Consider the following 13556-nt stretch of genomic DNA (forward strand, 5'->3'; position numbering starts at 1 on the left):
GATCAATTGCACTAGCGAACAGAACTAGGATCAAAGTTTATTGTGCTCAATTAATTCTCCATTAATTATTGGTGTGTCAGTTATATTATTATTTTCAGAGCACTCTGCCCCACTATACATAATTGGGTGTATGTCTTTAAAAAAAAAAAGCAACCATCTAATTGGTTTTGCCAGGCTATTTAAAACAACCCTGTCCATTACTAGCCTGGGAAAGGTAAAGTCTGGTTGAAGAATTCTTATCAGCTGGAGACACATATATATAGCGAAATAGGTGTGAGGTTTTTCTTTGTTGAGGAATCTGCAGAGCAAGAAGCTAACATCATCCACATAAAATGACTAAAAAACACTTCTCACAGCCCAACTGTGAGATGGGTAAGTATTAGCATTGCTTATTATTTAGGCTGCAAGTGGAGATAAGGTTTCTGTTCTGCTGCATAGTTTAGGTTTTTCCTGTAGCATTCATATACTCTCCAACATTTCTCAAAATAAAATAGGGACATCCTATTCTATTCTTATTCTATTTATACCCCACCCATCTGACTGGGTTGTCGCATCCACTCTGGGGAGCTTCCGACATATATAAAAACACAATAAAACATCAAAAAACCTTCCCTATACAGATGTATTCAGAAGGTTGTATCGTTACCTATCTCCGTGGCTCAGAGGGCTGGATAACTCCATACCCTCCAACATTTTCCCTAAGAAAATAGGGACATCTTAAGGAAAAGTGGGACATTCTGGGGTCAAATCAGAAAACCGGGACAGCTTCTGTAAATCCAGGACTGTCCCTGGAAAATAGGGACATTTTGAGGGTCTGCATTCAGAAGGGTGCAATCCTGTGTCTACTTTCCCCATCGAGGTCAATGGGACTTACTACTTAGCAGACATGCATAGGGCTTGTGCTGTGACTCAGATAAGGCTTTGGTGGTCCCCTTTCCTGCATTCTCTGGAAATTTGGATTGCATGTGCTGGTCTAATTTGTGGATGGTGCAGTCTCCTTGTGGAGGGACTGGAAGTGATGGGCTTTTGGTTGTGCAAGGTAACCAAAGACAAAGGAGGGGGAGGTGCCCACAGAAGCCATTGTAGCAGATGCTGTTGCATGGTCAGCTACACAGCCTGAAATACCCTCTTTTATACACATAGCTGTTAAATAACACCTGAAATAACACAACTTACTTTCTTCTCCCTCTCTCTTGTATTGTTTAGGTTGCTCCCCAGCTTTGAACAAATATTATTTTATTTGTATAGGCATTTAAGATGTCCCCCTCCCTCCATTTTTCCTTGTATGTATGTGATTAATTGAAAAACTGCATTTACAAATCTGTTGCTGATTTTATTTAAAACAGCCCTATCCTTCTTTGTATCTTACCCATCCCTGCCAGAAGGTCCTCCTGGCCTTCTTATTCAAAGAATCTGCGATCCTGGACAGACAAAATAATAGCAGTCTACAAATATTTATCTAAAGTATTTCTTGACTGCCCTTCATTAAAAGTTACAGGTAGGTAGCCGTGTTGGTCTGCCATAGTCAAAATAAAAAAATTCCTTCCAGTAGCGCCTTAAAGACCAACTAAGTTAGCTATTGGTATGAGCTTTCGTGTGCATGCACACTTCTTCAGATACACTTCATTAAAAGAATCCTGTGAGTTTGCAAAAAGAAAAGCATATACAGTAGATGACTTGCAGTGAGCAACTGTAACATGCATTTTGTCAGCAATGTGTCTTGGTGATCTGGTTCCTAGCTAGAGCATCGGCTGCTGGGACATCCTTGAAAGAAAAAGTGCCCATAAAACATTTGTATAAGCACTAAGCAAGGGCTGAAACTGCCCAATGGCTCTGGTGAGTCTTAATTTCCTCCCTTTAATCTTAGCCCCCATGTGACTTTTAATGTCTAACGTCAAGGGTTGCTTTTGTTATAAGAAAAAAACTGCTCCCTGTCCCTTATGGGGTACCCAAGAGCCCGTGTAGAGTCCTTATGTAGGTTCCCTGTCAGTAGGAGAAAATAACAGAGGCCAGCCAGAGAATATTGAGAAGCAAAGCAGCTAGTAAGCCTGATCTTTATTAACTGTTGCAACAAGCTGCTCACAACTACACACAGGAGGCAGGAAGGACCCCAAACAACGGTGCGCAAGCACTTATATAGACATTTGGAATTGCCCACTCTTGAGCCCAAGACCACCACCCCCATACGTCATACATACCTCAGAGAAGGGGCAGTCTACAACAGAATCCTGTCTGACAGGAAACCTGTTGATGGGTTTACCTGGCTGTTAATGGGTTTACCTGGACAGCCTGGTTAGTCTTTTGTGATGATAAATACTTAATTCCTGCATCCAGGTCACAGGCTCGCCCTATTCATATCTTATATGTGCCCTTAAGGCAGGATTTGTGAGCAAAGAGACAATGGGGAGCTTTTTTCCCATTTTCTCTCTCCTTGCAGAGAAACATTTGAGGTCAATTTGGGAGAGACAAAATGGTTTCAGGACTTTCCCCCCCTGTACTGTTTCAGACATGCGGTTTATATAGAATCATAGAATCATAGAGTTGGAAGAGACCACAAGGGCCATCGAGTCCAACCCCCTGCCAAGCAGGAAACACCATCAGAGCACTCCTGACATATGGTTGTCAAGCCTCTGCTTAAGGACCTCCAAAGAAGGAAATATACACACATATATTTATGTGTGTGTTTGCTTGGTACATTTATTTTATATCTTAGACCTTATAATTCTCTTTTTTGCATTTAAATTTTTATTAAAGTTTTCCACAAAAAAAAAACACACTCAACATCTCCATTTACATATCACATTTTTGTCTTGTTTGGACCTCCCACAACTTTTCTGGCAATCATTCGTAGTTTATACCTTATCCACACATTCCTTTATAACAATATTCCCATTATATTTTATATTTTTTAATCTTCTTTACCTTCTGGTAATATTCCCTATTATTCACAAAGCTGTTTTAAAACACACTAGCGTTGTACCATCCTCACATATGTTTTCCAAATACTCCATAAATTTTCCCCAGTCCTTTAAGAATCTGTGATCTTTCTGATATCTAATTTTCCCCGTTAATTTGTCCAGTTCTGCATACTCAATTAGTTTTGACCTCCATTCTTCCAGGTTCGGGACCTCTTCCTGTTTCCACCTTTGAGCTATCAGTGTCCTTGCTGCGGTGATCGCATATTGAAACAATTTGCAGTCTCCCTTGCTTATATCCCTTCTTTTGTGATGATAAATACTTAATTCCTGCATCCAGGTCACAGGCTCGCCCTATTCATATCTTATATGTGCCCTTAAGGCAGGATTTGTGAGCAAAGAGACAATGGGGAGCTTTTTTCCCATTTTCTCTCTCCTTGCAGAGAAACATTTGAGGTCAATTTGGGAGAGACAAAATGGTTTCAGGACTTTCCCCCCCTGTACTGTTTCAGACATGCGGTTTATATAGAATCATAGAATCATAGAGTTGGAAGAGACCACAAGGGCCATCGAGTCCAACCCCCTGCCAAGCAGGAAACACCATCAGAGCACTCCTGACATATGGTTGTCAAGCCTCTGCTTAAGGACCTCCAAAGAAGGAAATATACACACATATATTTATGTGTGTGTTTGCTTGGTACATTTATTTTATATCTTAGACCTTATAATTCTCATAACGCTTCTTCACCCCTGTTTCGGTTTTTACAAAATGCTGCAAAAGACAGAATATCCAGTTAAAAGGGCCATGGTAAGTAGCAGGCGATGGGTAAGACCTTTGGGCTACGGCAGAACTGCTGGCAGTTAAGAGGAGACAATCCTGGGGTAGATAGACAACTATGTTTGATTTGGTTTAAAGCAACTTAGAGCTGTTTCTCATAGCTTTCTTCTTCTTCTAAGGACTCCAGCAATGTATGCATTGGTGGCTTAAAAGGCAGCAAGGCTGTTTTCTCCCCATTGTGTTTCAAGCTTAATCTGCATATTGCTGTACACACCTGATGTGCATTGCCTAATCTGTTTCCCTCCACCTCCCCAACTCCTGTTCAATGAAGACGTCGTCTGCGCAAGCATGCACTGTCTTCTGCACATGCCCAACAGCTGCCTCAAATTTACACATCTCAGTTTAACTGTAATGTGAATGTGGCTTACGTGGTCCTCCTAGATGGAAAAGGAGTTGAGAGGAGAAATAGGACCAAATGGCACTATTTCTCAAGGAACTGCACTCTGCATTCAAACACCAGCGGTGGGAGCGCATGGGAGCCGGAGTAAATGGTAATGTGCTTGTTACAGATAGGTAGCCGTGTTGGTCTGCCATAGTCAAAATAAAAAAATTCCTTCCAGTAGCACCTTAAAGACCAACTAAGTTAGTTCTTGGTATGAGCTTTCGTGTGCATGCACACTTCTTCAGATACACTGAAACAGAAGTTGCCAGATCCTTCTATATAGTGAAAAGGTGGGGAGGGGTATTATTTTGGTAATGTGCTTGTAAATCAACAATAGCAAATACCTTGTATGTAGATCTTGATATGCTGATGAGCCGCCAAGTTTATAGATCAAATATTACCGTATTTTTTGCACCATAACACTCACTTTTTTCCTCCTAGAAAGTAAGGGGAAATGTCTGTGCGTGTTATGGAGGGAATGCCTACGGGTGGCATGCCTACGGATTTTCCTCCTCTAAAAACTACGTGCGTGTTATGGTCGGGTGCGTGTTATAGAGCGAAAAATACGGTAATTGCTGGTGCTGGAAAGAAGCTAGCCCTGCGGTCCTGGGCATGTGGACCATAATTCAACATGAGCGAAGTTTGCAAGCAGCACCTATCAACTAAGTAATTTCTATTGCTTTCAATTCAACTTAAGCTCCAACAAGTGAGTGTCAGAGCAATTGTGCCCTCCCTTTAGGGCTGGCCCAAGGAATAATAAAATCATAGAGATTTTATTTAGAAGACATCTGATATTATTTAGAAGACATCTGAAGGCAGCCCTGTTTAGGGAAGCTTTTAAGGTTTAATAGGTTATTGTATTTTAATATTCTGTTGGAAGCCGCCCAGAGTGGCTGGGGAAACCCAGTCAGATGGGCAGGGTATTATATTTATTATTATTATTATTATTATTATTATTATTATTATTATTATTATCTAGTCCAACCCTCTGCAATGCAGGAATCTCAGCTCAAGCATCCATGATGGATGGCCATCCAACCTCTGCTTTAAAACTTCCAAAGAAGGAGAGTCCACAACCTCTAGAGGGAGACCGTTTAACTGTCAAGCAGCTCTTACTATCAGAAAGTTTTTCCTGATGTTTAGTCTTGTAACTTGAATCCATTGGTTAGGGTCGTAGTCTCCAGAGCAGAAGAAAACAAGCTTGTTCCCTCTTCTGTATAACAGCCCTTGAGATATTTGAAGATGGCTATCACATCTCCTCTCTGTCTCTTCCTTTCCAGGCTAAACATACCCAGCTCCTTCAAACACTCCTCATAAAGCTTAGTTTCCAGACCCTTGATCATCTTGGTTGCCCTCCTCTGCACACGTTCCAGCTTGGCAACATCCTTCTTAAATTGTGGTGCCCAGGACTGGACGCAGTATTCCAGGTGTGGTACTATTACTTCCCTTGGTCTGGACACTATACTTCTGTTGATGCAGCCTGGAATAGCATTAGCTTTTTTAGCTGCTGTGTCACAACCTTACATTTGTCCCTATTGAAATTCATTTTGTTAGCTTGGGCCCAGTTCTCCAATCTGCTAAGGTTATTTTGAATTCTGATTCTGTCTTCTGCGGCATTAGCTACCCCTCTCAGTTTGGTGAGAGTCACAACCTTCATTGTACGCTCAGCACTGGAGGGGGGAAGGTAGAAAATTGCAAAGGCAGACAGAAGAAAAGGCAGACAAACCTTCTGAGTCTCTTTGATCAGTGCCCATCAATCTGGGAGTATGGTAATAAGTAGCAGCTGCTGCAACACCTGCATGCATGCTGCGCATGGAGAGTCAAAGCAGCCAACATCTATGCACAAGATTGTTTGTTGTTGTTTAGTCGTGTCCGACTCTTCGTGACCCCATGGACTAGAGCACGCCAGGCACTCCTGTCTTCCACTGCCTCCCGCAGTTTGGTCAAACTCATGTTGGTAGCTTGAGAACACTGTCCAACCATCTCGTCCTCTGTCGTCCCCTTCTCCTTTCCCAACATCAGGGTCTTTTCCAGGGAGTCTTCTCTTCTCATGAGGTGGCCAAAGTATTGGAGCCTCAGCTTCAGGACCTGTCCTTCCAGTGAGCACTCAGGGCTGATTTCCTTAAGAATGGATAGGTTTGATCTTCTTGCAGTCCATGGGACTCTTAAGAGTGTCCTCCAGCACCATAATTCAAAAGCATCAATTCTTCGGCGATCAGCCTTCTTTATGGTCCAGCTCTCACTTCTATACATCATAGTATCTGAAGAAGTGTGCATGCACACGAAAGCTCATACCAAGAACTAACTTAGTTGGTCTTTAAGGTGCTACAGGAAGGAATTTTTTTATTTTGACTATGGCAGACCAACACGGCTACCTATCTGTAATTCCATACATCAGTACTGGGAAAACCATAGCTTTAACTATACGGACCTTTGTCGGCAAGGTGATGTCTCTGCTTTTTAAGATGCTGTCTACGTTTGTCATTGCTTTTCTCCTAAGAAGCAGGCGTCTTTTAATTTCTTGACTGCTGTCACCATCTGCAGTGATGAGGTATATATGTATATGTATATATGTGTGTGTGTGTGTGTGTGTGTGTATATATATGTGTGTGTGTATAAAAATATGTGTACACACACACACACACACACACACACACACACACAAGTGGTATTCTACTAAGTCTTACTGCAGTCTAAAAGGTTTGGCAGCTGTCAAGTCACTGCATATATTGCTTTTCAAGTATTTATGGCGATGTGCTGGAAGCTGATTTTTTTTGTTACCTGTGGCAGCAGTGGTTGCACACAGCAGCCTGGTGAAACACAGAGAAAGATGTTGCCCAGGAGTGCAGCAAGCTAAAATGGACACGTGGTCCTGGCATCCCACAGAAAAGCTGCAAAGCTATAGGTTCCACTGGTTGTATTGACTATAAAGCACACTCCCCTCAGCCTCCTTTATGGTCCAGCTCTCACTTCCATACATCATTACTAGGAAAACTATAGCTTTAACTATACGGACCTTTGTAGGCTTTAAAAAGGTAAAGGTAAAGGGACCCCTGACCATTAGGTCCAGTCGTGGCCGACTCTGGGGTTGCGGTGCTCATCTCACTTTATTAGCCAAGGGTCATGTGGCCGGCATGGTGAACCAGAGCAGCGCACGGAAACGCCGTTTACCTTCCCGCCAGAGTGGTATCTCTTTATCTACTTGCACTTTGACGTGCTTTCGAACTGCTAGGTTGGCAGGAGCAGGGACCGAGCGACGGGAGCTCACCCCGTCGTGGGGATTCGAACCGCCGACCTTCTGATCAGCAAGTCCTAGGCTCTGTGGTTTAACCCACAGCGCTTTACGCTCATCTTAATAACTCTCTTGTGTTAAGGCTTGTGTGTGAATCCCCCAGTCCAGCTCTAATCCAAAGAGTGCAGGCGCTGCGCCGGCGCGGACTACTCTATATTTTCCTAGCTCCGCGTGCCCTGCTGCGCCGGGAGGCGCCTTCTCTCCCTGCCCCCGCCTCTCGGCCGCACGGCGAGCCAATGAGGGAAGCGCGGCCCGGCGGAGGGCGGGGCCAAGCCTCTTGATGGAGCTGAGCCATGGAGCCAGGAGGCGGCTGGAGGCGCCTGTGCTGCCGGCGAAGGTAAGGGTTGGGGGCGGCCAAGTTGGGGCGCGGGGCGCCCTGGCATGCATGCAGTTGCTGAAAGGGGGGGGGCTCATTTCAGCAGCGGGGGGGGGGGAGGGAGGTGGTCGCCGTTGTCCGACGAGGTTTGCACACGTGTCACCTTCTGCTGCGTCTTGCTATCCCAGGAGTCAAGCCGGTCGTGGGAATGAGACAAAGAGGGGAGGGAAAAGATTACTTAGCCTAATTGTCCAGCCCAATGTTTGGAGGAGGCGCTGCTTTTATTATTAAAAAAAAAAAAGAACCTCAGTTGAGCTTTTATTTTTATTTTCTCCCACCCCTGGGTGGATTTCTAAATAAATGCAAGCCACCAAACTCGCTTTAGAGGAAGACCCGGGACACTGGCCTTGTCTGAACGTGGTTTTCAAAGGAAGAGGTTTAATTCTTGCCGAGTCTCCAACTTTCGCGTGTCTTTTGAAATGCTTTGCCCTCAGGAGCTGCCATTGCAATTCGGGGAAGCACTTGCTTGCTGCCTCCATTTGCTTCTGAAATCATTTGCACAACTCCCTCGCCCTCGCTGTCTTCCAGAAAACTGTTGGCTTTGCATGAAACCCGGCATGTTTTTTTTCTGGTGGTTTGCATTGAAAAAAGGAGCTTTCCTGCTATCCAAATATCCTCAGGCGCCTGGTTTGGGGGGTGGAAGGTTGCTGATACGATTGCAAGGTTGCGTTTTCACGTGGGTCGTTATCGCAAGTGAAATCAGTGGAGGAAGGGAAAGCAAGAGAGAAGGGGAGCATCTCTTTCCAAACCAAACAGAGTTGCAAGTCAGCGTGACCGGAGGGCATGTTCCTTTCCAGTTCTATGTGGCCTGATCCTTTCCACCCCTTCCTCTCCTTCCCCCAGCGAATACTCCTAGAGATGGTATTCTTGAATAATGCACCAAGCCTTGCCTGGGAGTCCACCCCAGATTTTTATTCTGGTCTGGGAAGGCAGAAGAGGGCACTCTGGGAAAAGCAAAGAGATAGGGATGACTCTTGTTTAGCATGTGACACTTGCAATCCAGTCTAAAGCATGTTTACTTGGACTTTACAAGGCCAGGTGTTACCAGTGGGGTTTTATTTCCAGGTAAGTGCGTTTAGAATGGAAGCCTAAATCCTGTCTTCTGTTTCAACACTTCAAGCAACAAGGCTGTGCCTTATTTCTAGGCCTCCAGGTGTACAGGACTCTCGCCCCGCGTCTGAAATACAGGAGCAGTGTACTTCTGAATGCCACGTGCCAGGGAGAAACAGGCAAGAGTCATAATTTTCGTAGGTTGCCTGTGATTTCCCCAGGGGTGTTCTGTTGGGAACAGAATATTGGGCTAGATCAGGATTTCTCCAGCTTGGGTCTCCACCTGTTTTTGGACTACAGTTCCCATCATCCCTGACCACTGGTGCTGCTAGCTAGGGGTGATGGGAATTGTAGTCCAACAACATCTGCAGACCCAAGTTTGGGAAACCCTGAGGAGCTAGATTAACCTTTGGTCTGACCTAGGAGGGAGCCTGTGTGTTGTGGAGCACAAATCTGCCCATTTCAGTGTTTTCTTTTCCATCTGAGCCTTGTTAGGTTGCATTCTGTGTGAAGGAAATGTATATATATATATTTAAGTAATGCTTCATGAATAGGAACTAAAAACAAATCCCAGTGCATGTACTGTATTTCTCTTATCCAGTTACCATCTTGCAAAATGTTTGCGTGAGAAGGTTGCTCAGATTTTCTAGCAAATAACTTGAATGCCATCCTTACAGCAAGGATTGCATTATTGCATTGCCAATACAAAATTGTTTTTAAATAGTTACCACAGAGTCTCCCAAACTTGGGTCTCCACCTGTTTTTGGACTACAGTTCCCATCATCCCTGACCACTGGTCCTGGTAGCTAGAGATGATGGGAATTGTAGTCCAAAAACAGCTAGAAACCCGAGTTTGGGAAACACTGAGTTATTACAACGAAGACACAGGCCAGCCATTATTGTTGACACAAGTCAGTTAATATTGACATGGCGTCAGTCATTTATTTTTAAAGCAAGGGGATTCGGTTGTTTCTGGCCATATAGTATAAATGAGTTGGCCAGACATATGTTGTCCTGAGGAATAATCATGCACAGTCTAAAACTGGGTGAGTGAACAGGATGTGATTCAACAACAGCACCACTGCTGAGTTTTGCTCTTAAACTCAGACTTGCGGGTGAAGACTGGAAGATGTCAGGCTTCATGATGCACTGTGTCTTGTGACACAGACAGTGAAAAACGACTTTTCACGCAACCTTGCTCAGATAAAGGCCCTCAAGTTTAACAGCATTCATTTGTTTTCAATGCTGCTAACTACGTGTGGTTACTCCTCTTAAATACCTCTTGGTCCCATGAAGGGAAGAGTCCAAATTTAGCAGGAACTAAAAACAGTCTGTTGCATTTACTTCGAGGCAAATAATTGGAAGGATGGAGTAGGAAGGTTCAGATTTCAGGTCTGCATTAATCGCTAAACTGTTGCACCTTATACATATGTATTCTCTCATACTCTTTTATTATTAATGCTTAAGGTTGAAGGCCTGACCCCACTTACCTGGGAGTAAGCCCCATTAAATACAATGCAAAGTCCTTCTGAGTAGACATAGCTAGGCTTGCACTGTTACTTGAGCTGCGAAACTATATTTCTTCTCTCTTGCTGGGGGAAGCTGGAGTCAGTCCTAATTCCAAATCGATTGCACTTTTGGCTCAAGAAGTGGGGAGAAGCGGTTGAATTCAGATGGTGTGTTGTAGGAAACTGATCCTTGTTCAAACCGGCATAAGTGCCAGTGATTCTAACAGATATGGTTTCCCCCTCCCCTCCGTTATCTCTTCTCATCAGACTGCTTCCGTGGTTTGGCTTGAGAATATTCTGCCCTTTTCCTGGAAACTTGGGGAGGTGTACATTATGATACACAGAGATACAGATACACACACATACTTAACAGTTAACGCCAAAGTAGTCTTCCCAGTGGTTCACAAAACCAGTTACATAAACAATACAAAACCAGTTACATAAACATTTAAAATATAAGCAGCCATAATTAAAGTACACAATAAAAAAACCCATTAAAATAGCGCAGCAATTAAAACAGGTGACTTGAGTGGAGGGATCAAGGGAGCAGCTGGGTAAACAGGCTAGCCCCTTCTGTGCTCACAGCAGTCGTGTCACAGAGGTTGACCAAAGCCATTGCACTTTAGGTATTGTATATTACATGTGTGCGTAGGTCACATAGCACCATTCTCTTTAAAAAGCCACCTCTGGAAAAGGACTTGCCTCTGAACCCTGCTTGCAAGCACAAACTGCTTGCAAATGTATGCCAAAGTGGTGGCGGTCACACCTTGCCTGCCCCATACCTGGTGCCACATAAAATTTAGGGGGACAGTTGTGTGTGTCTTGGCAGAAATGCCCTTGTGGGTCACAGTAGGACCTCTTCTAGGACTAACTACACCCATGGGTCAGAGTCTCATCGCACCAGCTGCTTTTTGCTTTCCTGTTGTCATCATTGACTCAAATGAGTGTTTGTGCATAACCTATAATTAGTTTCTGGGGAAGAATGGCTTAGCCATGAAACTTCCTGGGTGGTCTTGGAGAAGTAGGCGGTTTGAACAGGTACCTGCAGTCTTGTCATCTGAGCCAGCCAAAGACATTCTGCTGTCTGAGGCAAAGGAAGATGACCTCCGCCGCCGCCCAGTTCGATGTATAAAAGCCGGCCAGTTGAAATATTAGTCGTTGAGCATCTCCTGTTACTGGGTCCAAGGGAAGGGCTTTGAAATGGTTTAATGCTTCCACCAGGGAAACTATAAAAGCATATACAGTGGTGCCCCGCAAGACGAATGCCTCACAAGACGGAAAACTCGCTAGACAAAAGAGTTTTCCGTTTTGGAGGTGCTTCGCAAAACGAATTTCCTATGGGCTTGCTTCGCAAGACGACAATGTCTTGCAAGTTCCTGCTGGTTTTTTCCCCCTTCCCCCCTTTTTTCTAAGCCGCTTATCAGCTGATCCGATCAGCAGATAAGCCGCTAATAGCGCTAATCCGCTAATCCTTCAATGGGCTTGCTTCGCAAGACGAAAAAACCGCTAGACGAAGAGAATCACAGAACTTGCGAGGCACCACGTACATGACCCACTGTTGGGTTGTATCCAGGGCTGTGCATAGTCTGAGCGGAACAGGCCTTTGCATGCAGAAATGAAACTTCACTTTCCTCCCCACTCTGCAGCTTAGCACGCACCCCCAAAATCTGCTCCAGGGGTCACCCAATCCAGTTTGTTGTCAAAGGGTTTGCCTGAGCTCCCCCAGCAGGAATACTGGATGTGAACCATTTTGAACTCTACGGTTGGGCTTAACCTCTCCTGTTCATTTCTTTCCATATTAGCAACCACCTCTCTCTCTGTGCTGTCAGGAAGCCCATTTTCTCCCTTTCTGCCCCGTACAAGGCCAGCTGCTGAAATAAGGCAAGGATTGGGCATTCAGTTGAATCCATGTGTGTCCTGGGTTTTGTGGTTCTTTTAAACAAGGTGAGCCTGAAGCGTATGTGAGTTAGAGAAATCAACTTGAAATCAAGTTGCTGGGGAGAGCTGATCTCGCACTCAGCTGCTCCCCCCTATATATGCATGCTTGTTCTTCATTTTCAATTGTAGTGCGTACGTGAAATGGGCATCAGCAAGGGTGCCATAGCTCTGCAGCAGCTCACATGCCTTGCCTGCCCTTCAAGGATCTCCCATTAAAAGAATTTCGCTAGCGGGGCTGCTAAAGACCTCAGTGGAGAGCCGCTGCCTGTCATCTGAGAGTGCTAGGCTAGTTTGCCTCCACGTAAGGACGCGGGTGGCGCTGTGGTCTAAACCACAGAGCCTAGGACTTGCCGATCAGAAGGTCGGCGGTTCGAATCTCCGTGACGGGGTGAGCTCCCGTTGCTCGGTCCCAGCTCCTGCCAACCTAGCAGTTCTAAAGCACATCAAAGTGCAAGTAGATAAATAGGTACCGCTCCTGCGGGAAGGTAAACGGCGTTTCCGTGCGCTGCTCTGGTTCGCCAGAAGCGGCTTAGTCATGCTGGCCACATGACCCAGAAGCTGTCTGCGGACAAACGCCAGCTCCCTTGGCCAATAAAGCGAGATGAGCGCCGCAACCCCAGAGTCGGTCACGACTGGACCTAATGGTCAGGGTCACTTTACCTTTTCCTTTAAGGTGTCTTCACGTGTTGTGTGCATGTCCAAGTTGGTGACACTCCATGCAGCTGCGCATCCTTTGCACGCATGCAAAAGCAACCTCTCGGATGTGTCCCTTTGCACACCTTGCTGCCGAAAGTCAGGCGTAGCAGATTTAAAGGGTAGTAAACTTCCAGGCACCTTTACTGCCCATAATTTTCCGCTTCTAGACTTGAACCCAGATTTATAGGAGGATTATAGAAGAGCAGAGAGGCACTTGTGCCAGCAAAATGTGTGATATGGCACGTCGCAGAGAGGGAACTGCTTGCGCACGTGCCTTGCTAGGGCACAAGCCTGCAGTACTGAGCATTGTGTACAGTTCTTGTCCCACCTGTAAAAAAAAATGTTGTAGAGATGGAAAAGGTGCAGGAAAGTACATCCAAATGTATTAGGGGGCTGGAGCAACAACTCTATGAGGGACGGTTACAAAACTTTTTAGCTTAGAAAAATACCGTATTTTTCGCCCCATAGGGCACACCGGCCCATAGGGCACACCTAGTTTTTTTTTTGGGGGGGGGGAATAAAGGAAAAAAATATTTCCCCCCCAGGTGCGGGGCTGGGGCG

The 13556-nt window shown here is 45.1% G+C and overlaps 1 protein-coding gene and 1 long non-coding RNA gene across 5 annotated transcripts in view; one reads left to right on the top strand and one right to left on the bottom strand.

Annotated features, from left to right (window-relative positions):
- Window positions 1–282: 282 nt before the first annotated feature.
- The window catches only part of SLC11A2 (solute carrier family 11 member 2), a 70297-nt gene continuing 57023 nt past the window's right edge, over window positions 283–13556 (top strand). Inside the window, exons 1-2 of one of the 4 annotated variants that reach the window (XM_083484705.1) lie at window positions 7688–7764; window positions 8869–9032. Coding sequence is in view for 1 of the 4 variants with exons in the window: in XM_083484702.1 (XP_083340828.1) it covers window positions 333–372 (40 nt within the window). In the remaining 3 variants the exon portion in view is untranslated. Of the gene's footprint in view, window positions 373–7653; window positions 7765–8735; window positions 9033–13556 lie in introns of those variants that run through there. The other 3 variants (XM_083484702.1, XM_083484703.1, XM_083484704.1) reach the window with 3 other exon arrangements.
- On the bottom strand, window positions 8054–11016 carry LOC310698591. The gene is made up of 2 exons (XR_014521619.1): window positions 10344–11016; window positions 8054–8747 (listed from the first exon to the last, which is right to left on the bottom strand). It is a non-coding gene; the product is annotated as an uncharacterized lncRNA (long non-coding RNA).

Source organism: Podarcis liolepis (assembly GCF_965112155.1).
Source record: "Podarcis liolepis genome assembly, chromosome: 2".
NCBI classification, from domain to species: domain Eukaryota; kingdom Metazoa; phylum Chordata; class Lepidosauria; order Squamata; family Lacertidae; genus Podarcis; species Podarcis liolepis.